This window comes from Cariama cristata, unplaced genomic scaffold, assembly GCF_000690535.1.
Source record: "Cariama cristata isolate BGI_N322 unplaced genomic scaffold, ASM69053v1 scaffold37506, whole genome shotgun sequence".
NCBI classification, from domain to species: domain Eukaryota; kingdom Metazoa; phylum Chordata; class Aves; order Cariamiformes; family Cariamidae; genus Cariama; species Cariama cristata.
The window spans coordinates 8723-34094 of record NW_009621027.1 but is presented as its reverse complement, the minus strand read 5'-3'; the positions used below and the strand labels follow the sequence as shown (position 1 = coordinate 34094).

General features: G+C 38.5%; 1 protein-coding gene across 1 annotated transcript in view; it reads right to left on the bottom strand.

Annotated features, from left to right (window-relative positions):
• SCML2 (sex comb on midleg-like 2 (Drosophila)) overlaps window positions 1-25372 on the bottom strand; it is a 44367-nt gene that overhangs the window by 11930 nt on the left and 7065 nt on the right. Inside the window, exons 3-7 of the mRNA XM_009701811.1 lie at window positions 23646-23734; window positions 21960-22203; window positions 8943-9193; window positions 3979-4114; window positions 1858-2061 (exon numbers count right to left, since the gene is read on the bottom strand). Coding sequence (XP_009700113.1) covers window positions 1858-2061; window positions 3979-4114; window positions 8943-9193; window positions 21960-22203; window positions 23646-23734 — 924 coding nt within the window. The remainder of the gene's footprint in view (window positions 1-1857; window positions 2062-3978; window positions 4115-8942; window positions 9194-21959; window positions 22204-23645; window positions 23735-25372) is intronic.

Genomic DNA, 25372 nt, shown 5'->3' with positions numbered 1-25372 from the left:
AGCAAGATTCTTTTATCCACGTCCTCATCAGCATACAGTTTCCTCCTACAGCAGGTATAATACTCATCATGAAAGTATCAGTCCACAAAAGATTTAAATTTCTTCACTTACTGTCTGCTGCAACGTATTCCTTTTTCTTGCCAGCCAAAAAAAAAAAACCAACCCAACACCAAAACCAACTGAACAACAAACCATACTCCAAAACCACTTTCAAACAAAAACTCTACAAGAAAACACTCTCACAATTTCATTCCATAATTCCTCATTTTGTTCTACTGTAGCTTTCCTCTTCTTCCTTACTGTTCACACGCACAGCTGGTTGTAATATGCTACATTAACCTAAGTCACATTTTGTGCTTCTCAAAATACATCACACACAAATTTTGGACAAAATGACAGGGAGTGTTTGCTCACCCACTTCTCGGCAACTTTTTCAACAGGCCAGTGAGAAGGCAAGAGCTCAAGAACCCCAGAAACCCACTGGGGTCTTGTGGCTCCCTATCACCTGGACCAGGACTCTGCTTCAGGAGCAGCGCACATCACCAAGTTCCTCAAATCCAGGGCTACAGAGCTGGTTTCTCTGAATCCAGGCCTTGCGGTGAAGCCAGGTGCAGAACAGTAATTCCTTTCTGTATAGAATTTTTCAATTCTGTGGTTGTAAACAAACCACAACTACATAAAGATTCTGAAATGTCTCTCTCCTCTGTGAAATAGCTATTTTCAACTACTCAGTCACAGCCCAGATACGATTTAGTCCTTCATGATAAACAATCACAAACAGAATGCTAGCAATGCATGTCTTCATGCCTTCTGTTCAAGGAAATTGACTTGTCTGAGTTAGGTACAGCAAGTTATTAATAATGTAATAAACTTTCATATATCTTGCAAAAATAAAGCAATACGGGTTTCAAAACCATACATATACAATGCCATTAAATCTTTACTACACAGCAGAGAAGCAGCATCCATTTTGTGAACAAACTCATGGGGATGCATAAGCAAGGCTTACTGTAGTTCTGCAATGCACAGGTCAGGGTGCTGTTTTTTAAATATTGTTAGACAGTAACATCTTTATGAGGTTTTAATTGAACCTGTATTCCACTAATCATCTTTCACATCTGGCGTTAATGTAAGGAGATTAAAGTGACACAAAGTCTTTTTATCGCCCATGATGGAATTACAAATTGATGTGCTATATAGAGTATTTCCTAGCCTAGAAGAAAAAAATGTCAAGCAACAGCTATTCAGTTTGAGATACAGAGATAATTTATCTGTAGACCGGCCATTAATATGTAATAGAAATAAACCTATTCCATAATAGGGGACATAGGTGGATGAACACTGACCAAAGATACTGCTGCAATTCTGAGGAATGGAGGAAGGCAAGAAATAGCAACTTCAACACGTGGAATCATTTGCCTGGAAGCTAAACAGGTTAGTTGAAAACTTCTCACCCACTTGGTTAAGGCATTAAGAACACAAACACTATGTATGGATAAGATTATGTGAATGACTTTAATAAAGCTGATTATTGCACTTGTACTGAGTTTACTTGACAAATGTTTAGCCACAGCTGCTAAATGAAGTGCACGAGCTCTACTTAGTCTAAGAACCTAACTGTACTGCGCCTATGTAATTTAACACTGCTGTTGCTATGTCCAAATCATCCTGGATCCAGAGCGAGGTAAGCCACACACCACCAATGCTCTCTTAGTAAAGGACTTCACAAGTATACGTTCTTGACTGTGCTTAGTTACAAAAGTGATATAAACTCATTGCAGCTACTTCAGTTCTTCTGCCCTACCTCAAGTTTGCAACTAAGTGAAGAAACAGAAGCAGCAAACCGTCTTCACATACCAGTTATCATTTCCCCGCCGTGGTGGCCAGATTTCAGAAATCCAAAGACTGTTTTGGATTCATAGGCACAATCCACGCAAGCCTGTACAGCCTGCTGAAGTACCACATTGACAGGACCTGGTCCAAAGTGATCTGGAAGCTGCTGAAACTTCTTCTTATCCAGGTGAGGCCCAGAATTTCCATGCTTGTTGACATAAACACACACTAAAAAAGAACAAGCCATATTTACTGCCAAGAAACCAAGACATTTCCAAGTTAGAACTGCAAACAGTCTTTTTAGTTTTAATCTTGAGGAAAAGAGGTACCTGTTAACTCAAGAAGCTGAACACGCACACTTTATATACTTTCAAAGCATATAAAAAGTGCTTTCTCTGTCTTCTGTCAAGGTTCTCCTGCCCGAGTCCTAAACTCACTTCTTTCTGGTCTCTAAAGCCCTTCTCCCTGACTAACATAACAAAGCTGTCATAATCTGTGCTTATCTTTTGACTAATCTCTGTTCATACAGTAGTTCCAATAAAGCAAAAATTACTGGCAGGTACTCTAAACTACCAAGACAGAATTCTAAAAAGCTGGCCTTACCAAGTTACTGCCCTAATTTTTCTCCTATTTGAGAAGCTGCAACAAAGACAACCCTATGGTATATACCTACCACCAATGTTCATTCTGAAGCATCCATATAGCATTAACATCTGCATGTATAATGGTCCTGTGTGCCTGTATAATGGCTACTGAAGGTCTGTACCTTCAGAAGCCCCGAACCACTCGTGTATGATTTCCACACTACAACTTGGCCTTCTCTGCTAAATAAAACAAACATACTTCTCTAGAAACACCGTAAGGTGGTTTAAAGCTTAGCACAAAACAATCAATTAGGACTTTTGAAATTACTTTTTGTAGAGACGATGCAAAACTGTTTTTCAAAAGGAACAGCAAGGCAGAAAAACATGGGAAAAAGCTGCAACTGAAGATTTTTTTTTCTTTTTGGTCTTGGCTGCCACGTCACCAGGAATGCACCCAAGACATTACTACAGTTTAATGAAAAATGTGCCTCTGTAGTGATTAAGCTGACAATCTAAGCATTCTGTTATACAAAAGACTGCCATATTTTCTGAACTGTAGTATTGTTTGGGCTTAGTTAAAACCTGGATTTTTAAAAATTAAGTACTTCTAGAAGCGTTTTAATGATCTTATGTTTTCATGCATATCTGCCCACTCTCTGATGTCTGAAAATTGGAGGAAACCTATTTGTACAAAAAATCAAAGATACAAGTCAACAAAAATAGTTTTCATGGCAACTTCTGTCTGGGCTCAACAACAACTGCCTCCTGAAAAGTTTATTTTCCTAGGAAACGCATACACATTTTCCCCTCATCTATGACTGAAGCTGGGAGTGAGAAGAGACTGACAACTTCTATTGTAAAAACAGTTTTTAAATGTAAAAAGCACCCCAAACAAAATTATCATAATTTATGGAATTTTTAGAAACTTCTGAGATTTCAGTTGACAACATACAAATTGTTTCACTACAGGGTTACAAGTTCCTCAATGAGTTAGTTCATTTACTAGCTTATTTCTCTTTTGCCAATCCTTTTCAAGACACATTTCATTATATTTCAAAACCAAGCAAACATAAGAGGAAGGAGGAATGTATTTCCTCTGATTGCCTTTACTTTGTCTAAACAGTCTGAGTTGTTTCTTTTAATGTAAGGCTATGAGAGATTAAATCTCCATTTTGTTATATTACAGTACAGCCTGCATGATATCAGAATATCACATGGGTTTTTAGCTACATCTTTTCCCATTTCACACATTAAGGAGTGGGACAGACATGAAAGAACTGTACAGTTTCCTTCTTCAGACAGGAACAAACTGACAGGTCTAGCAGATCCATCAAAAGCCCTTGTGCTGCTCCAGTACTCCTTGCTGTGATGCAGGCATCAAAACACTAGTTCTGCAAAGTAACACTGGCACCTACAAATATCTTTGGAAAATAAGGTAGCTGGATAATGATTTACAGTAATAAGTTTGCAGCATGTTACCATAAGATTACACCTCTAGTTGGCTTGAAATGGAAGCTATTTCACACTAAAAATGTCATTAATTTTTTTTTTTGTCTTTTACCTGTGGATATAACTGCTGCAGTTGCACCGGACAAACTAATTCCATCTTTAAGTATCTGCGTAGTGCCACTCTCCCCCTCAGGAGAAGAATGAGGAGAATGAGATACAGGAGTCAGTTGTTCCAGCAAGACTTTTTTCTGTTTAGAGAAAAAAAAAAAAACGTCACAGTGTTTAATGTTTTTTAAGGAGTCTACAAAACCTTTCTGCTATCAATTACTATCTTACTGAAGTATGTGGTTCCTTATTACAAAGGTACTACACACAGCAGAGAAGACAAAGTCCAGGAAAGGAAGACCAGAAACTGTCAGCTGACATTTACAGCTACTTAAGTAAGGCAATGGAAGACAAATGACTTAAAAAGGAACCCACCTCTATCTAAAAAGTGGGAAAAGAATGAGCTTTATATACTAATTCATGATCCTTCTAAATCTTAGGAAGGACAGAAGAGGTGTTTTGGATTATTTTCCTGTCCATACCCTTCCAATCATCTGGGTTTATCACAACTCAAATCAGTTAGTTGGACTGTGTATATATTCCCATATAAAACTTGAGTCACATGTAGGTGTCAACTTTACAGTGCACCTAGATTTTCCCTCAGTTTGTTCCAAAGGGGCTGAAATTCTCAAATAATCACTTTCAGCAATTGATGCTTTACGCAAGATATCAAATAAACCAGTAGTTACAATCCAGTCACGTGGGTTGCCAAAAGCTTTTCCTTTCCCAAACCAAGCTTCTTTGCAGCTTATCATATGACAGACAACCAGAGTTCACAGCACAGAGATTCAGAAATTGGTCAATGTGCACTACCTTCCACCTGAGGAAAGTAGAATTTTGTTGTAATTTGGTTTGGACTGGGGTTTGAGAGAGAGACATGCACAAGGAAGGCGTTTCTAATGAGCCTTGACATGCTATGAAAATACATGGAAATAAATAATGAATTGGAGAAAAGTTCTACACTTCCACCTTCACCATTTACTCTCGCATGAGAACAGATTATGTTCTCATTCTCTTACCTACCAAAAAAATTAAGAATGTAAGAGAATACTCAAGGTCTTGACACTGCTGAAGGCAGCAGAGACTTGGCTACTGGTGTGGTAAGGTTTTACTGTTAAAATTGATCTACAGTGAAGTGAAAATTCAGTCAAGTTGCTAAGGGAGGCTAAGCTCTCTTCCATTTAGCAATATTCATCCTTTACACTTTTAGAAGCAGCATATTTTCCAAATACATATATTAAAAATCATGTAGAAAGCAATCAAAATATACACCTTCCTAAGAGAAGCAGTGCTTAACTTCACACTTACAAAGAATAAATTAACTTTCTTCTGAAATCCAGGGCACTTTAAAGAAAATTTCTGTGCCTCTTACAGTTCAGAGAAGATAGGTTTGGTTGGAGAAACTACTTGACAATATGGCACTAGGTGAAATTGCCATGAACATAAGGAATAGACTGCCAAGGCTTGGCATTGCACTGTGAATGAGACAAGGTGGCTCAAATCAGACACTGAACCAAGCAGTGATGTATTGCTTGTGAGGAATTGCCTATGTATCTTAATATTGGGTGATAGAAAGGCCTCTCTCCATCCTTAATATAGAGAACAAAAACGCGCTTGGGAAGTCTGAGTTTTTGATCTTAAGTCTGGCATTCCCAAAGGCCGCTATGGAGCTGGGACTCTTTGTGGGGGGCAGTTGTCTGTCACCATGCTGCAAAATATGAGTGGTTGAGTTGAAGGGAAAGAAGAGGAAATAGAAGTAGTATAAGCATAAAACCAAAATACAAACACTAAACTGTAAGACAGAGGAACTACCCGCCCTCCACATTAACACATAAGAGTGGTGAGGCTAGCCAGCCATTTCCTAGCTTCTCCTTCAGAAGGAGAAAAGGGCATGCTTTTTGGAAATACACCATGTTATGCTTGCTCAGCTGAGGTTCTCAGTTTGTAACCCCGAACTGCTGAGCAGCAAACTGCGATCCCAAAGCGATGCTGTTTCACGAGGCAGCTCACATTCCCAGCAGGGCTTGGCACGTTGGCTTGGTCAGGGTGTCACCGGTTGGCCCTTGCCAGCTGGGAGGGCGCACCAGCTCTTGGCCTCCAGAGAGCACTGCTCACCGTCTGGCACCACGTGGCCAACTTCACAGGCTTTACCCTGACGCTTAAAAACTCTTCTTGTGGAGTCGAACTTAGGGCTGTGATCCACACTCAGACCAAGGCACTTTCTCAAGAAATTCTGGAAGGAACTCTTTGCATTATTTAAAAATAATGAAAGAGATGTAAAGAGATTTCTTCTTCATTATGACAGAGTAAAAACATACAGTGCAAACTGGGGGAGACAAATGGAAAAAAAACAAATCTCATACTTACAGAGAGGTACTTAGAGTATTTATTTACATCTCATACTTACAGAGAAGCTTAGAAAACTTTTAAATAAACGAGAAAAAAGACACACCAGCTCAACATTCCTAGCTGTGTAATAAAAGTTAATACCTGCACAATGATAAGCATTGCAGCATAACAAATGTAAAAGGGCAAAGAAAGTCAAACAACTCTACAAAGTATCAGGCAGAGAACAATCTCCCTAAATACACAGGTTTTGAACTACCACATAGCCAGCTCACACTTGAAGCACAATTACTTAGCCTGAAATCTGGAGGGTTTTTTTGTCTAGGTCTTGAGGCTTGTGGGGAAGGCACTTTCAAATCTCTAGGCACATACCATTTGCATTGTATTTCCATATGTATTGTGAGGTATACAGGCTGTATGGCACTCCACGTCAGATACAGCCTGTCTGTGCAGAACTCCCACAAAGCCCCATTTCTTCTCTTCACCCTTATGCTAACAGGTGTAAGAGTCCAAAGAAGAGTTTGCACATATGTATAACATCTTGGCAATTTAACCACATACCAAAACAATAACAACCTTCCGTGGTCTCAAAAGGAGCTAATTTTTAAAGTTTTTAATGCAAAAGTTACTGCAGTAAAACTCCCAAGTTAGATATATCAAACTTAGATTCTGCAAAACCTAACTCTTAGTTGCCTGGTCCCACAGCAGAGGCACCTCAGATTCACTGCCTCAGGACAGGGAGCGTCAGCAGTAACCCCCATTCCCCAAGTAAATCCCCCCAAGTATCTCACACGGACCAGGTGCCAAACGCAGTGCTCCAAGCAGACACTTTCAGACACCCAGCGTTTAGAGCCCAGAAACCTCCTCTAAGGGTGAGGTGCCTCCAACTATAATTTCAAAGGATACACAAAGCCTCTAAATTTCTTTTTCATGAGATGCAGACGAAAAAAATCTTACATGAAAATGCGCATCCTGCCACACTTAAGTACGTCCTTAAGATAGGAAAGTCCTGTGTTCAATGCTGACCTTCAAAGCCCCCCAGACTTATGGAGAATGCCCCATCCACCAAGTAAGTCTGGATTAGAGCACCTTTCTCCTCTTTAATCTGTATCTCTGTGCACTTTAATACACCAAGCAAGAGAAAAAGCTGGAGATCACTTACATCAGTAGCCTACCAATTAGGATGCCTGACTGGAAGGGGCAGGCAGCACAGGAGACAGTGCTCGGCTTTCCATTTCTGGTCCCCAGAATAATTTCTTACCTCGTGGTCATCATTTCAATAAAGTGCCTGCTTCCAGTTTTGTGCTACAGCCTTCTGAATATGCTCTAATCACATTACTTCACTAGCACTTTACACTGATCAGCACTATCACTGAAGCGAGAAGTCCCACCTGGGCCATTACTCCACCCCTTCCCACACACCACTAGCAATAGATCCCACAGTGATCCAGACTGGAGGACAAAACCCCCAAAAATTCAAATTTTTGAAACTTGGGGATGGGGGTGGAGAGAGGAAAAAAAAACAAAACCCAACCCAACCCAACCAAACAAAAACCCCCCAAACCAGAAAAAGCAATGCCCTGCACTCCGTCATTGGTGCTAATGCAATGGAGGAAGGAGCACAGGGACAGACACAAATTGTTGGGGGAAAGACACTGCAGAATTGCTACTCCTCTTTGACAGCCTGCAGGGGGTGAGCAAGCCTCAGAAAATATATTGTACTTCCTCAGCAATTCAAATTGCCCTAAATCTGCTCTGCTGTGATCCTGTCCTTCCTTGCAGCAATCGTAGCATTTATGCTTTTCTGGGGCAGAGCTGACAAAAGAAGGAATTAAGAGGGATGGATGCTGGGTTAGTTGTCTACCAGTTTAGCTCCCTGAACTAGCCCTCTCTGGGACTGTTTACTCACCAGCATTGGTGTCACATGGGAGTGAGAAGGGGGGGCTTACAGCACTGCCGATTTGTACCTGATCAAACAGCTCCAGAGGAGCTAAAGCTGGAGGCAGCTGCCAACATTCCAGGTCTGACTCAGCTTGGCAGGGAAAAAGGCAGAAAGGTATCACATCTTTCGGACTGGGGCAGAATTAGGCCCACACCTGGAGAAATGCATTGCCTGGAAAGACGTTTCCTGCTCCATGCTAGGTACTCCCTAATCCTGGAGATACTAAGAGATTCATTTGGCAAATCCAGCTGTATGTTTACTATGCCTAAATTCTGCAACAAAGCCTTCACTGTTCCTAATCCTTTGTTTCTAAACATGAAACAAACAAACAAAAAAATTACGCAAACTATATATATGGTTCAGTAAAAAAATAACCCAGACTAAAAAGCCTAAAGGCTTCCCTGGCTCTTGTAATTTTACTGGAAAAGGCTATTCCAGAACAGTATTTTTCAACACCAACATCTCACCCATAAATAAATTAGTGATCTTGTTCTGGAATAAAATAATCCACAGAAGCTTATACTGAAATATTCCAGAATAGCTATTTTAGACTTTTTCTTGTAATCAACTGCTGAAAACAGTAAAGCCCTGAAGGCTGAAGACAGAAAATTAAATAATAATAATTAAAAAAAAAAATCTCACTACAAAATTTTTCAATGTAAAGTAAAGTAGTAAGGACTAACCTTTTTTCCAGGTTTTAAACTTTTTTTCCTTGTTTTAAGATTTTCAGTATGAGAGGTGCTTTTTGTCAGGGGAATATTTTTAGGAGACCTGCCCTTCTTGGGAACTGCAGACTGTCCAGGGGGTTTGCCCCGACCTGGTTTCCTGCCCCGTTGAGCTGGTACCGGAGCAGATTTCTGTGGAGACTGCATTGAACGCCGGGTCACTTTGGAAGGGGAAGATTGGATTTTTGCACTGCTCTTTGTAATGGAAACTGAGGAAAAACAAAAACAAAAGGGAAGGGGGGGAAAACCTCAAAATGAATGATGGAAACCAACTTTTCTAACAAAGGCTTTAAAAAAAAAAAATGTAGTGCACAATTTACATAGTAAAATAAATATACTTGGATATTTGAACTTAAGTGGTTGGCATGAAACTATATCACTTCATTAAAGCCAAAGAGAGAACTCTTTACACCCATTCTTTCAGAGGGCCTTTCCTAAGAGAAAAACATTCAAATAAAAATAGAAAAAAAAAATGAATTAATCCACTCACCTTATAAATGCTTCCCATAATTTAATTATGATAAGATATTTATAAAGTGCCATCCATCAAGAAGGCCTTCAAAATACTTCACAAATCACACAGCCTATAATACATCCGTTCTCCTCTAAGAGCAGTTTCCATGATTACAAGACATGCCAACTACTTCTAGGGAGCTACAAACCAATTTTGAGCAGCAAAGAAAATCATCCCCCTGAAGAGGTGAAACTGATGATAGCAAAGTATCATTCATGAGCATTTCTCCGAGATGCTAGTTTAGAAAGTTAAGTTCACATAACTATACCTAGATTTTTCTACCTGGAGCCATCCAGACTTAAAATTTTATTTGGAAGAAGGACTTCTAAAAATCAAACACAAAGTATCATTTTTATTCATTCTTAACACTAAAGTGGTTCTCTGTTGAATCTCCCAACCCATTACAAAATTGATCCAATATGTATATGATGTGACTGTATTATAACCTGGTGTGAAGCTGCAAAGGTAATCAGATTTCATTGAACAAAATTTCCTAGTTAGCAATCTTTTCCACCCAACTCACTCTTCTCTGAAGTAATACTGATGATTTTATTTTAACAATTCCCTTCGCAACGGACAGATTAAAACACCAGAAGGATGCCAAACAACCTATGGATAAGGACATACTCAATGAAAAGATGTACCACACCAGGCTATAGCAGCACTTGCGGCCAACAAAAAGCAATTACTAAGTCCAAAAGTCCAACAGATACTCTATTTTGTTGGTCTGATTTGTGGCAGGCAGGCAGATGGATAAGTTGTGGAAGAGGTAGGTAGAAGATGAAAATGAGAGATTTTGTGATATCAAACCACCCTTGTTGCGAGAGGTGTGGGAAAGGAACAGACAACATGTTTGAAATAATTTGAAGCCTTTACACTAAAATTAGATGGTTTTCTAGTATCACGCTGCCTCTATCACAGCCTTTCGCATCTTGCTGCTGATGAAGCTCCTGTGATTCACCCTAACCTTAAATACTCTGAACTTAATGCGTTCATACTTAGAAGTATTGCAAGTTAGGGTTCAAGTGGGCTTTGACTGTGTCAGTCACCAGTGCCTGATCCAAAGCACTACTGCAGGCTGAAAGTGGAGCATAGGGGGCTGCTAATAGTTAATTTCCTGGATTTTTGTGAATTCAGAATATTTCCTCTCCTAAAATATTAGGATGTTGAGACTTTCTGGTAAACAAATAAAACACGAAATAAAACTCAAAGATACATTTGAAATGAGATCTTGAGAAAAGAACATACTCAAAGATTGAGTAACTGTTTTAATGTCTAGCTCTATGAGCGATATTCACCTTAAAAGTCCAGCACCTAGCTTTACAACTGTTACTTTAACTCCGAATTTTTATTCATGAGTTAACTGTTATTAAGTTTGCAATAGAAAATGTCACAGTAAGATGAAATACATGCTGCAAACAGACTTCTTATAAAATACAAGTACCACTGCCACACATTTTTAAAGCTGTAGGAACATTTACATACATTGCTATTTGTCTGATCCGGTTACTAATATAATATTCCTAAATGGCAGTTCAGAAGAAATCTCTTCATTATGGCTTGTTGCAATCCTAATACATCAAATACAGACATGATATCCTTAGGTATCTGAGAAGCACCACATTCCGGATGTGCAAAGTGATCGCCTTCCTTTTATTTATGTATGCCAAAACTTATTTTCATATGCAATAACAGCTTAAAATAAGATGAACAGAATTTTAACCAAATGCTGGCATAGCATTACTCTTATGTCTCCAAATTGCTGAATGACAGCTCGTGTTAAGCTGTACATCTGGAAAGCGAAATAATATCAACTGTATGCTGTAAAATACAGTACTACATATTGCATCCTGGATTACACTTACACCAATGCAAAATGGAGCTATTTTTATTTTTGTGCCACACAACTATACATTTAGCAAAACAATCATGACCTCATAAAGAAATGTTGTTTCACAAATTCTTCGTGACCCTGCCTATGCTGAAATCTAGCAAATGCATTTCTATTCTCGCACAGTAAAGACACAGTTAAGGTTAAATACACAACTAATTGCAATGGCAACAGATTCTAGGAGCACAGGTATGAGTTTTGGAACACTGGGCGATCTCTACTCCCTTCCAGAAGGGCATTTACTGGACAAAGCGTAACAATGCAAAGAGCTCCAACCACTTGCAGACTGCCCTCTTGAACCACACACATCAAGTACCCTTATCTCAGAATCTTCCTACCTGAATATTCCAGAGGACCAAATATTAGCAGCATTAACCATTAAGGGGGGGGTGGTGTCAGGTCCCATTTGGTATTTTTTCCTTCTGCCTAGGGCTGAAGCTGCTTTTTTCAATAGGCAGGACTGCAACAAAGCCCACGCTGCCTGGGCAGCCTCCCGGAGAGAGTAGCAAATGAGGCAGCTGCTATTTGCATTTGTTGATTTAAGAGAGGATGGGGGAGAGCGCAAAGGAGTGGGCGACTGCTAAAGTAATTCCCATATTGTCTTCAGGCTGTATTGACAGTGATCATCAGTCACCTGCTCGTACTTCCTTCACCCCGGCCTTCAGAGGGAGACCAAAGGTTACGCTGGGTCATAGGATCTGGAGGGAAATGAAAAGACATGCAAAACCAAGTTGCCAACCCACTGCATCTGTAGGCAGAGTTATCCCCACTAGGCCGCATGTTCCAAAAACTAAGACGTTTTAATAGTCTCATGAGAACTTGTTAAAATATAACGATGAAGAGAATAGAGAGGAAAAATGCCAAGCTCTGCTTGCAATTACTGCAGTATTTAGCTGGCATATTTACAACCAAAAAAGCACATTTGCCTTTTCAGGATGCTGCTTTGCATCACAAAGGCCTTCTCATTTGCACAAACAAAATCAAGCATTTGTGCGGTGTTGCTCTTCTACACAAATATCCACTGCTCCAGTTTCAGGAGTGGGGTGCATTGCATGGCATTCTTTCCCATGTCTCTTATTTACGCCCAAAAACTGCACCGGCATCCTCAATAACTAAAGAGCAGCGATCACACTGCACAAACGTACTTTACCATAGTAATGTTAGCAACTGAACAGTATTTTCAAAGTTCACAGAGCTCTAGTTATACTGTCATGTTAGTGAGGGCTATAGGTGACTACCTTCATGCAGCACACACACAGCTTTCATACTTCCAACTACTGCTCATTCAAAACTTTTTCTTTTTCTCCTCAAACTATTCCGTGAGAATCCCAACACCTATAAACTTTTTATCCAACATATGTAAGAGAAACCTCAAATCCAGTACCTTGGAACTCACAGCCTAAAGATGCACTGCCACAACTCAGTCCTCAGTCACACAAGCAGATCCAGTGAAGTCAACTGAGCTCATTTGCATAAGGATGACATGAAAGATTAGACTTTAGATGAGGGCCAAATTCTGCTTCTAGAAGCAGAAAAAATGCCCAGACACATGCAGGACTGCAAAATTTGACCCCAGAATGTTATCCCCAAGATCTCTTGCCAGAGTAAGTCAGTTATTTAAGACAGCTGTGAAATCTGAAGCTACTGAAACCTCCAGTGCTTGGGAAGGGGATGGGACAGATGACAGAAGTCTAAATTCTCATGTAATTCTAATTGGTAAAATTCCCTCCAATAATCCATAGTGATGGTTTCACTCCATGGTTTTATGGAAAGTGAGGAGAAAAAAAGGTTCAGATTTGTAATATTTAAACATTAGAAATCTACTGTTCAGTTAGTGTCACAGAGCAGCAATTGCAAGACACAACTTTAAAAAGCTGAAGTGAAATTACACAAAGCAAGGGAGGGGCCTGTTTTGCTGTACATTCTGTGAACACAGCATTGGTACCTTAGGTGAAGGTGCCAATTAGGACAGTAAAAACAGTAATTCAATGTTTAAACCAGCATTTCTTTCAAGACAGAAATTATTCCATTTGTACTGCAGTATTGTTCCTATGCCCCCACTGAGACACAGCTGAATGTTCTTCTGAGAATATTAAAAACCTGACTCTCCTCTCATCTACAGGGTTGGCTTTTATTTGTTTTGGTTTTTTGTTGTTTTTTTTTGTTTTGTTTTGTTTTTGTTTTTTTGTTTTGTTTTTGGGTTTTTTTTGGTTTTTTTTTGTTTTTTTTTTTAAAAAAAATAAAAAAGAGGTGAAGAGATTTAGCAACTTACTCTAAATCCATGTGAGCATTCCACAGCAGAAGTAATGGAAACATACCTCCTGAGCTCTAGCCTGGGATTTTAACTATAAAATTAACCTTCTTTAATACAGTAAGTTATTATCGTGATAGTTTTGACAACTGGCAAAGGAGGTGGAGAAGATTAGCAATTTTTCAAAATAGCTTACTGCCAAGGATTATAAAAATTTATGTCCTTATGTCTCAATTAAACACGAGAGCCATACAAAAGCATAAGTATCTGTAATACATGTCACCTCTTTCTATCTATGTTTGGAGTACTTCTGGTTAAGAGTCAGCTGCAAGATACTAATTGATATGTTGCTATGATACAAAATCAGTTACAAGTCATAATTTTGCTACCTAAAAACAGTGCACTTGGAAACTTCCACATCCACCTTGGCAAGACATGGACATTAGGGCTTACAATTTTCTGCTTTCTAGATTTTAGTTTTTGCTACCAGTATAAGAGAAAAGAAAAAAAAGGAGAAAAGAGAACAGAAAAAAAGAGAAAAAAAGAGAGAAGAGGGGGGAAGAGAGATAAAAGAGAGGTAAGAGGAAAAAGATATAAGGGGGGGGGGGAAGAGAAGAAAGAGAAAAGAAAAGAAAAGAAACAGTCTCTTGCCTTCCTTTCACAGCCCTAAAAAGTGAAACGGAGAGCCCCAAGTAACACAAGACAAAACTGAAGGAAAGGGAAACATTTCGGTCCTACCAACTTCCCCAGGCAGCACTGCAGCACCTTTGGTCCCTTGCCCCCACCCCTAGTCTCCCACATTTTCAAGACCTAGGCAAGCCAGCACCTATGGAACAGACCAGTGAAAATACTAATTAAGCTCCATCGAAACCCACTGCTAACCAAACTAACACACAGCACTTCCAAAAAAAACAACTGCTAATAGCCCAGCTGGGGCAAGGAGCCTGGGGGACTCAGGGGTACAGGCAAAACAAAAGAAAGACTCCTGGAAAGATCTCTTGTACTCTCCAGAAACCAAGAACTGTGAAAAGCCAGCTTCTAGTCTCACCCTTCAACAAAGCATTGCCATTGCAACCACACTAGCAAAAAACACAAGTGAACTGGATTTTGTTCGTAAGCTGAGAAGGGAGCAAGTAAATACCCAGTAAACTATCAAAGCAGCACAAAACTGAGTTACTTGAAGACAGTTTAGGTGTGCTGCTGATGAATCTGTCAATAAGCCCAGCAAAGCCTAGCTCTACACATCGGGTAAGAGTTTTTAACATCCTGATTCTTCACCCCATCATTACTGATTCCGCCCAGGTTTTGACATTATTTTTCCCCAAATAGCATCATCAGGATGAAAGGTGGGCCCAAAATGAAACAATCAAATGCAACAAGCTTCAGGGAAAGAAAAGAAACACTGAGCATGGTTACTGCAATGCCACAAATTGTTTTCTCTCAATAACTGAATGACAGCACTGATATTCTTAACATAGCTTATACGTACTAACACAGATTCGGAGAAAATCCACTCAATCCCATCCACCAGTTGGGCAATACAACCGCTGTTGACATTAGCATCCACAAGACCTGAACAACAGCAAATTAAAAAAAGTATTTTCCATGTAACAGTCAAAAATACATGTGCTGGAGTACTTCTGATTTAAAAGAAAATTACAACTACCTTATAAATAAACATGGTAAGATGGTGAGGAAACCAGCCTTACAGCAAGGTCACAGCTCTGGGAAAGGCAAAACTTTTATTTTTTCTTAAGTGATTACTGCCCTGTAGCAGCACCATCCAGGCCTTACTGCAAGATGCCAAGAAACATTAATACCAAATAAAAAAAGCTTAACATGTGAGAGAATGTGGCAAATCAGATTTTAGCCTGAAGCACTGACAAGTTTTTCATGTACAATTCTGAAGACAGCATAAATCTGCTTACTGTATGTGCCTGATTTAACTACTGTGACCTGCTCGTGAAATGAAGCTGACTGCACTGAGAGAAATAGGAAACCTCCAGCAATATGAAATTGTACCATTTCAGCATTTGTTTTTTTCTTTAATGAAATTTAAGAATTACCATGCTTATCTGATTTTTTGGCTACTTTAAACAACAAAGAGTCTTTTCACAGATCTAACTGTAGCTCTGCCTGAAGTTTCAACACTTCTTTTGTCTCATCTGCAAACATATATTTAAGTTTATATTGATGTTGTATATTTGTGTACAACTCTGCTGAAAATACAGCACAGCTATTTTGACAGAATTTCATTATCAATAACAGAGAAGTGCATCTCCAGTAGGTAGCTTGGAAAAATCTGCACAAAGTAAGCCTTGAGAATATGTCTGAAAATTAAATAAAACTAAACTAAGAAATCATAAAACAGACAAATACTTTTAAATCTCTGCTTGAGCCTGTACTACTCTTATTGCTGCAGACAGCTTTTGAAGGAGACCTTTAATATCACAGGCTGATTAGCGTAATGAAAGAAGATTGCTCACACTGACAATAAATGCACTGAGTTGGGAGAAAAGCAATGAGGGGACACATGATGTGGAAGGGGGACAGATAGAGGAAAAGGAAGGAAGGAAGAGGACCAAGGAGAAAACCTACAGCGCATCACTGTTTGTATTTAGATTACTGTATCATCTTCCCTTGGTCACCCAAATTCTCTCCTGTACAGCGCAGGGAGCAGTTCCTCCTTCACGAGTTCTCGCACCACCTTTATCTGTCAAAGATTTGGCTTCATAAGAACATGAGGATCAGGGATATATAGGAACTGATCCGTCTCCAGATGCTGTTCACATCTAAATGATAGATACTACTTTATACTGAAATCAATCTTTGCAGGTGAAACTACTTGTCATTTCCCACATGGCTTGCCCCCAGTTATTCTTTTGTTTTCTCTCTTTTATGGAAAAGGTTTTACTTCCATTATAAATAAAAACGTGGGTTGCCTAAGTAACTGCCATTTACATATAATGATTAAACAGTAAAATGACTTTATATAGCAACAGCAAACGGAAACTGCTCTGACAATCTCCAGTCATCTGCCCTCTACTTCCATCATAAGCCTCAGATACAACTAGCTACAGTGCAATACAAGAATATTCTTAGGCATGGTAACGGCTTTCTATTATCCAATTGAGTAAAATAAAAATTACAATCTGTGGTGGTTAAATAGAAAAGCATAATATGTTTGGCCTAGAAAAAGAGTTAATAGAAAAACATCCAAAAGATATCAAAATTAAAAAGCCTTTTCAAAGCATATGAAAAGCAGAAGTTATATGGACCCAACAGACGATCACATCTCAGAATGAGCAAACGTGGAAGATAATACTAAAGCAACAAGATTGAATGTTTTTTTGCATTCATACTCACTCCAAGGAAGCTCATCACATCAGTTCCCATATCAGAACCTGAAACAAGATCCCTGACATGAAGTACAAGTAGTAGAGGTCAGGAAACGGAGACAAAACAAGCAGTAGAGTTGGCAGGATCTACAGCACTTAGTTTTAAGGAAATTAAAAGATCAATTGTCCAACCTACTGATGATGCTGTGCAAGTTTGTCCTTAAAACTGCCTCAAGTTCAGAGACTTCAAAAGGTGGTTAATGTGATGCCAACATTCTAGTCAGCAAGGTATGGACAGGATACCTGATGTTAGTACTGGCCAAGTTGCTAAAAACTCTTGTACTGAACAGAGGTAGTGAACCCAAACATAAATACGATGTGTTGGGGAGGAACTAATCATAGCTTCTGTAGAGAGAAGTCACATCTCACAGATCTATTATGAATTTTTTTTTAAGGAGTCAATAAGCAAGCAGATAATGTTTGTGGATTTGCACTTGACAAGATCTCACAAGCCTCTTGAAAAAACCTTTAGCCGGCAACAGACACGAGGGAAGATCCTCATGATCCTTCTAAAAAATTTCTTGGAAAATACCAAACAGTGGCCAGGAATAAACAGACATGTTTCCACAGTCGAGAGAGGACCCTAAAGAAATCCCAATCAGATCTCTGCTTGCGCTTGTGCCATTCGATTCATATAAGATCTAGGACAACAGTAAAGCATGAGATGTCAACAACTGCTGAACAATTATTTGAGTCAGTAAAGATGTATAAAAAGATCTTGTAAAGCTGAGCAGTAGCTCAGCAGAGGAAGTAACAGATGAAATTCAATGTCAATCAATTCAAAATAATCCAGTTTCTGTGATCAATGATGGGCTATTAGCTGGTGTATACAAAAATGACATCTTAGAATTAAAATCAATACTTCTATGACAGTATCAGTTAATTGCTCAGTAGTAGTTCAAAAATCCCAAATCCCCATTCATGAATAATTACAGAAGGAACAGAAACAAAACAGAAAGCACCACTGTACCACTAAGTCTTAAATACTTTGTGCACTTCTGGTTCCAGTGGCTAAAAATGCCATAGCTCAAATGGAAACAGTACAGAAGAACAAGGGTGATCAGAGGAATTAACCTGATCCCGTACCAATGAAAAACAAAACAGAACAGGATTTTACAAGTTTGGCACACAGATAGTTGAGGGAAGCTAGAATATAGATGTACAAAGTCATGATGGGTATGAAGGTGGCAATTAGGGAATACCTATTTACTGTCTCTTCCTGTACAAGTACTAGAAGTACAAGAAGGTATTTCAGTACAAGAACACGAGGATAACAAATGAAGCTACCAGCAAGAAAAAGGATACCTCCTTTTCCACAGAACATATACTCAAGTATAGAACTCCTTACTACAGGATGTTGTAGGTGCTAAAAGTGCAGATGTCTCTGAAATACAACTGAACAAAATAGATCAAGCTCCTCCAGGAGGTACTCAGCATAAAAGCATTATTCTGGGCTTGGGAGGTGCTAGGTTGTAGACAGCCAGATATTAGGAATACTTCTGCAAACTTCAGCCACCGCTGGAGAAAGCCTGCTAGAGCAGAGGGTCCTTCAGATTGATCCAGCACACACATTATCATGCCAACTGCTTTCAACAGCCATAGTTCACAACAATGTTCCTGAGCAACAAGTCATCTCTAAAAGCACTTAAGTGACCAAGAAACACAGAGAAAACAACCTACTGCATCCTTAAAATATTAACCTTGGGCCAGCAGGCCAAGCCAACACCAAGCACTGTTGTCAAACCATACATAAGATAAATTATTACTATCAGAGATATTTCTCAGGAAACAAACTACAGTATTAGCTAAACATAGATTCTGCTAGTATAAATATTGAATGCTACATTTCATACCACTGTACGCCTACCCTGACACCCAGCCAGGTCCACTTAAGTCACATATTCTGATAAGGACCAAAGACAAAACATCAACATGAAGATTAAGGCCTGAATGCTAAAAACAGTTGGTCCAAAACAACTTTTCATCTGTCATCTCCATTTTATCTGCTATTAATTGCATCTCAGTTGCTGAGCTCATCTGTCTAAAACAAATGCGAGTTACAGAAGATACAGCTATAAAGACTAAATATTCCATGTAATCTGGTCTGAATAAATTCACCCATACCTAAGAAGCTTGTGTTTAAAGTGTTCTTAAAAACCTCCCATTACAGAGGTCCTACATTCTCTCTGGGCATCCTAAATGGCTAAGACAGTACACAGCTGAAATAAAATCTTCCCTAATTTTCATATTGTCTCCCTTACTGCATTTCATCTCTCTTTCAAAAGGCTAAATTAGACCCTAAAATATAAGTCTCATGGCAGGAAATTGTTGTCCTTGGTATGGATGAAATCTAAAGCATCCTTTATCACTTTCATATTTAGATTGCAGGATATTGGTTTTGCTTGTTCATGAAAATCTACTTTAACTAGTGATTTAAGACATTTAAATGCTTTCAGGAAAGGTAGTTAAAAAAAAAAAAATCAAGAATACTTCTCATTATATTCACTCTGAAATCTAAGCCACATTCAGTCAATTATTTTCACTTTCTATTGTGGACATTCAAGGCAGAAATACTAACCTAACCTCCAGGAAAAACATCCAGGCCAGAATAATACTGTAATATTTCAAATGAATCCCTACAATTTAGTATCTGTCATACTTTCTTCCTTAACAGGAGTAAGTCAATGTTAATATGACTTAATGAAGAATCCTGACAACATTCTCATATTTCTGAATTGAAATTACTTGATTACACTCTCCTTGAAGCTATTATTTACATCTTAATAAAGGACTATCATTATAGTTCTTTAATGGCTCAAAAGCGATCAAATAACAGTGAAAAACATAACCTGAGAGCAAAAAATATTTCCTCTAGCTATCTAGCTATGTAAATTTGACAAGTGCTTATAACATGCTCACAGAGCACATAAAAAATAAGCACATGAAGCAAAACTGAAAGAACAAATTCTTTATGCCCACAACAGGGAAAACAGGAGGACATAGGATTTTAATGAAACTGCAGTTAACTTTGGGCTCACTTTTAGAATTAAAAATAATGAAATCCCCAGCCTGCACCTCTCTGCCCTCAGTTTTTATCACATGTCCAAAATTCTCAGTTTTGACTACAAGTCTGTAAGAACCTTGCTTCAGGTTTTATTAATGCCTAAAGTGTTATTGTTTTTCACAACAAAGCAATAGAATCTATAAAAATATCTGGGTAGGTATTTAAAGCCTTCAGCAAATTTGAACATAGTCAAGAATTTTGTTTATTTTATTGCCTGAACAACTGCAATGCGTAATCAACTTTACTAACTAACTGTTAAACAACTCTTTGATGGCTATCAAGCACTAAGCAGGCAAGAAAAATTCTATACGTACTATCTCAAAATATTGCTGGTTTTTCAGCACTGAAACTGCAGTAGACTAAGTAATTTAATAATACTTCTTTCCAGAAGATGCAATTGGACTCAACAATCTAAACTGTCACAAAAAATAACGTCTAAAAATTTTATGCCACTTATTTACACAGCCCCTTTTGTATAAAGCCATTTTATTTCACCACAATTAATGTAATTAGCTTACCATAATAACACACCTCATTCACCATTTCTCAAGACAAGGCCAACCTTCTGAAGAAGCTGAGAAAGACTGGGAGCACAGAAACATTAAGAGTGAGGTCAGCTTGGTACCTATTAGATGACTTCTGATCGAATGCAGATTGTCCTCACCTGACTTCCCCCTGCCTTTTCACTGCAGGTTTGTACCAGCAGAACATCCTGGATCTGCCACTACAGCTACACACATAGTTGCTCCCTTGCCGAAATCCACCAAAATGGACTAAACTAGATTACAGGTACTACAGCCACCGGCAGTAATTGCAGACAGGCAGGTGAGGGCAAGGATGCAAAGGTACTCTTAACTAATTTCAGTTAGATTTTCCATATGGTTCTTGACCTGCTGGCAAGAGACTGAGAAAAGCAATGGGGATGGAGAGGGCAGGAAACATGACTGATTTCTTGCCTTCTTGCTTCTGTTCCTTTGGTACTTCTAGTGAGAGTTCTGCGATACTGGTCTACTCGTTTCTTACTCACCAGTTGTGAAAATGCTAACCATGAGAGCAAATTATTCTGGTCAACAATATCAAAGTAATTAATTAAAAGATGGTTCCCCTCTTTAAAAACCTCTCTTCCCATTAAATTTGAAGGAAGTGAGGATAGAAGAGCCCAAACAGTCTGACAGAAAAGCCTTACACTAGAGAAACATGACAAGAGGGCCCCAGAGTAGCAGAGGGACTACATTGCGGGATATCCCTCTTCGTGCCATTTCCCTCCTTTCTAAGGTAGGCAGCTGTACATTATACAGCACAGTGGCCGTTAGTTAAAGGGACTCCACAACCCTGTGTACAAACATCCTTAAAGGCATGAGGATGATAAAGCATTCAGAATAGGCAGCTTCAAGGCAGAATTTTGTGAGTATGAAGGAAGAAACACTAAATATATAGTTTAAGCCTCCAATCATCACAGAAGCAAAGACTACTTTAATTTCTTAGCAGTCAGCTTAAAAGTGTTGCTGCAGCCAATATATTAGTATCATTAAACAGAAGCATTTAACTATCTATAATACACACCGCAAATCTAGTTTAAGTCCAAGATTTTTCACAAGCACACAAAAGATTATCAAAAGCCCTCCTAACAGTATTAAATAAGACATGTTCCCAGAGTTTCTACGAACAGACAAAAACTGTTTCCCAGAAACTATCCTATTAGCTTTAAACTACGTAAAGAAAACTTAACAACATTTCATCCTCATCAGCTACTCACAAATCAAATCTTCAGTCTTATCTGCATACAGCCAGCTGGTTTTTAAAATTCTGCCGTAATTGAGGGGAAAAATAATTAAGCAATATTATTAGTCATCTTACCATTGTTCCCTGGTGGTTGTAATGCATCTCCTGTCAAGCTACACCATCCGACTGGGAAAATATCTCGAGAATCGCATCTGCACCAATAGTCAAATGCTCCTCTCCAGCCATCAAATGTAACAAAAACTTCCTCTCCTTTAACATCTCCAATGGTTGCTGGGCAAATCAAGTATGGGTTCTTTCTATCTATAGCTTCAAGTTTCATTCCAACTTTAAAGCAGTTTGGCACAGGTTTTGCTGGTTCCTACAAAAGTAAGAGTAGTAGAATATTTGTATTTCTATGGCCTCTTAAAAAATAAAAAAAAGAAAACCCTCCGTTTTTCTTCAACATCCTTACTTCTCATACTCACTACTCTCAAAAAGTTATAATAGACATTCAAGGAAACTTACATGTATTTCCAATTTGCTTTTGCTCTTCTGTATTATAAAAAAATCTAGATTCTGTTCCCACAAACACAGCTACGATAATTAGCAAAATTCTCCATGACAGAAAGACCCTGTTAAAAGTATTTACATAAGCAATAGGTTGCACCCAATACATTATGTCTGGGCAGCAAGACAGCAAAGACACTAAAATGAAATTATTACTTGCTAATAAAGAAGAGGAGGTTTGCAGGGAATGGATATTTCTGGAGACTGATAACTGTCTGGTAAGAGCCTCCCCTCCCAATTAATCCATGAAAAATTCATTAGCATTGGACATTATTTATAGGCCTCTCAACTCAGTTGGCCTTAGACCAATTCCAAGTGGACAAAAAAAACCAAACCCACAAAAATCAAGTCAATGTGACCAGCATAAGTGTACCCCACAGCAGCAGTTGTGACTGGATGGAACCTGAATTACCACCTCAGCCTCGGGAACCTCATTATCCAAAAGCCATCTCGGATGTGCTGGTAGGCTAGCACAGGGAAGCGTGGCTGATCACACATCAGAAAATTATATAATCTTATATAAAAAAATTACATAATTACATAAAGTTAACATGCAAGCAATGTGATTGCAGGTCTGAGCCCAACTGTTTGATCTGCTGACATACTTGTCAATGTCGCTCTCAGCATCAAAACTGAAGTCACTCAACATTGACAGCAGGGTTTTACCACCCCAACAAAAAATTGAGCCAATAAGTCATTTTAATATTACTGTTGGTTTTATATGATTTTTCATGTTTCACAGCAACTTAATAGTCATGTTTAAAAAACTGTACAGCTTTTTCTGCTATTTTCAACTACTTTCTCACTACATTTTAAATGATTGGTACGTTCCCAATGAAAACAGTTAACAAAACCTTTCTGAGCACCACTGTATTCCAATGGCTCTTATTACCCATTAAAAATATTTTTACTCCTGTGCACAATCGCATGAATATGGTGCCGTTAAGAAATGTGATATGCATTGTATCTTAAATCCACAAGACACAAAAAATGAGCAAACATCATTTTTCTAAATAACACACCATACTTTAATGTCTGAACTCAGGAAAAGAGATGCCTATCTCAACGGACCAGAAGCAGATCGCTTCCTGTCTAGCTTTGTAGCTTGCCAATCCAGTTCAAAGTCATTTTAGATAATAGTCTTGCCTTCCCGTGCTGCATACAACAGGATAATATCTTAGCATCCTCATTAAAAAAATGTAACCATGGACCAATTGATAGAAAGTTGTTTACTAGCAGTCCCTTTCTTCTTACCTTCTTAAAGAATGCTGCAGGTGCCATTTCAGCTCCATTGAGAGTTCTTAAGAGAAACATTGGCCACGAAGACGCATTCATCTGGAACCCTGAGTAACAAACAAACAAACAGCCCTATTTTCAGTTTGTAAAATAAAATATGAGGAGAAGGATATAAAGTCTGTTTTACTACTACGTCATTCCCTCTATTTTGGACTTGGCCAAAATAAAAGTAGCCAAGAAGCAAACAGGGTTGCCGTTGGTGCAGAAAGCCCTGCAATGCATTTCCATTTTGAGTGACTTGCCTGCAGAACCACTCATCATAATTTGTGATATTACAGATAAATATCTAGAACTTAATGACGTGCAAGTTCTAGTACAAGAGATCACAAGGTTGTACCACACAGCGGAACTTTCCCAGCACAAGTGCCCAGCTTACTTTTTCAGGTCTGTTTTTTGTTCTCATTCTAAAACAACATCCTCCACTCCAGCTCCTCTCATTTATCAAGGAGATACCTTCTTATTATCGGGATTCTTGTAATCCTTTCACCAGACCACAGACAAAAAAAAGAACAATCGATTTCTTCTCTCTCCTCCATTAAAACAAACAAACAAACAAATAGCCTTAAAACCCAAAGAACACGTAAAAGGGAAGAACAAAAATACAATTGTTTTAATAAATGCATGTATCATACTTGAAAACATAAACTGGAAGAAGTTTCTACTTTAATATTCTTCATTAACAAGTGAATAAAAAGCACAAACAATAATCAAATTTGTTTAAATAAACTACTTTATTCAAGCAGAACAAAGGTTTGGCTGAAAACTTTCTCATTCCAGATAATCTTCCCTCAGAATCAACTACTTTCCAGTTAAAAAATAAAACAAAACAAAACATCCTTTTGCTTTCTGTGCTTTCCAAATGGATGTTTCAAAGTCATGAGTAAGATAACAGACATAGTGGACATTTTTTCTGCATCTTTAGCAGTCATATGTCTGGCACATTTCTGCAGAAAAGCAGACATAATAAAGCAAACTGTAAAGTTTTCCACAAAGCAAATAGTACTAGAATCTGCCAGGAACTGATGAGTTCCCTCATAACTAAGCCTCGACAATTCTCTTAAAGCACCATTATAGCCTATAATCCAATTTTAGATGACTTAATGATCAAGGATTACAGATCTGTTCCACCCTTATAGTTACATTTTTTTTTAACTAGTAGCTTTAAGCTATCTTCAGTTGAACAAACAGTTTTCAAGTTGGAACCACCTATGCAACACCTAAATGAATACAAAGCTCACATTTGATAAATAGCGTCATAATTTGAGGACTGCTGAGCTGATTATCAGTCCTGGTTTGATGCTAGCATCTTTACACAACCTAAACACGTACGGTTACCGAAACACAACACTCCTAACCATTTGCCCAGAAAAGACGTATCTGCAAGACAGAGGAATGACAAATAAAAAAGTCTCAATTCATTTGGTCTTTAAGTTGTCCTGGTAAAACCAGAGAAAATGTTATCCTCAATGTAATTTGTTGAGAACATTAAGCTCTCAACAACAAAAAAGCTCACCTATGAAAAACAGAGGCTGGAACAGGAACCTCTTGCTACATTAATCACTTTCTCAAAAGCCTTATGTGACGTGCATAATTAAACCTATGTAAAAACAGGTAGGAGGGAATATTTTAGCTAGTCATTATGATAGAAGCAGAACATTAGTATCCAGAAGGTTCCTTACTACTTG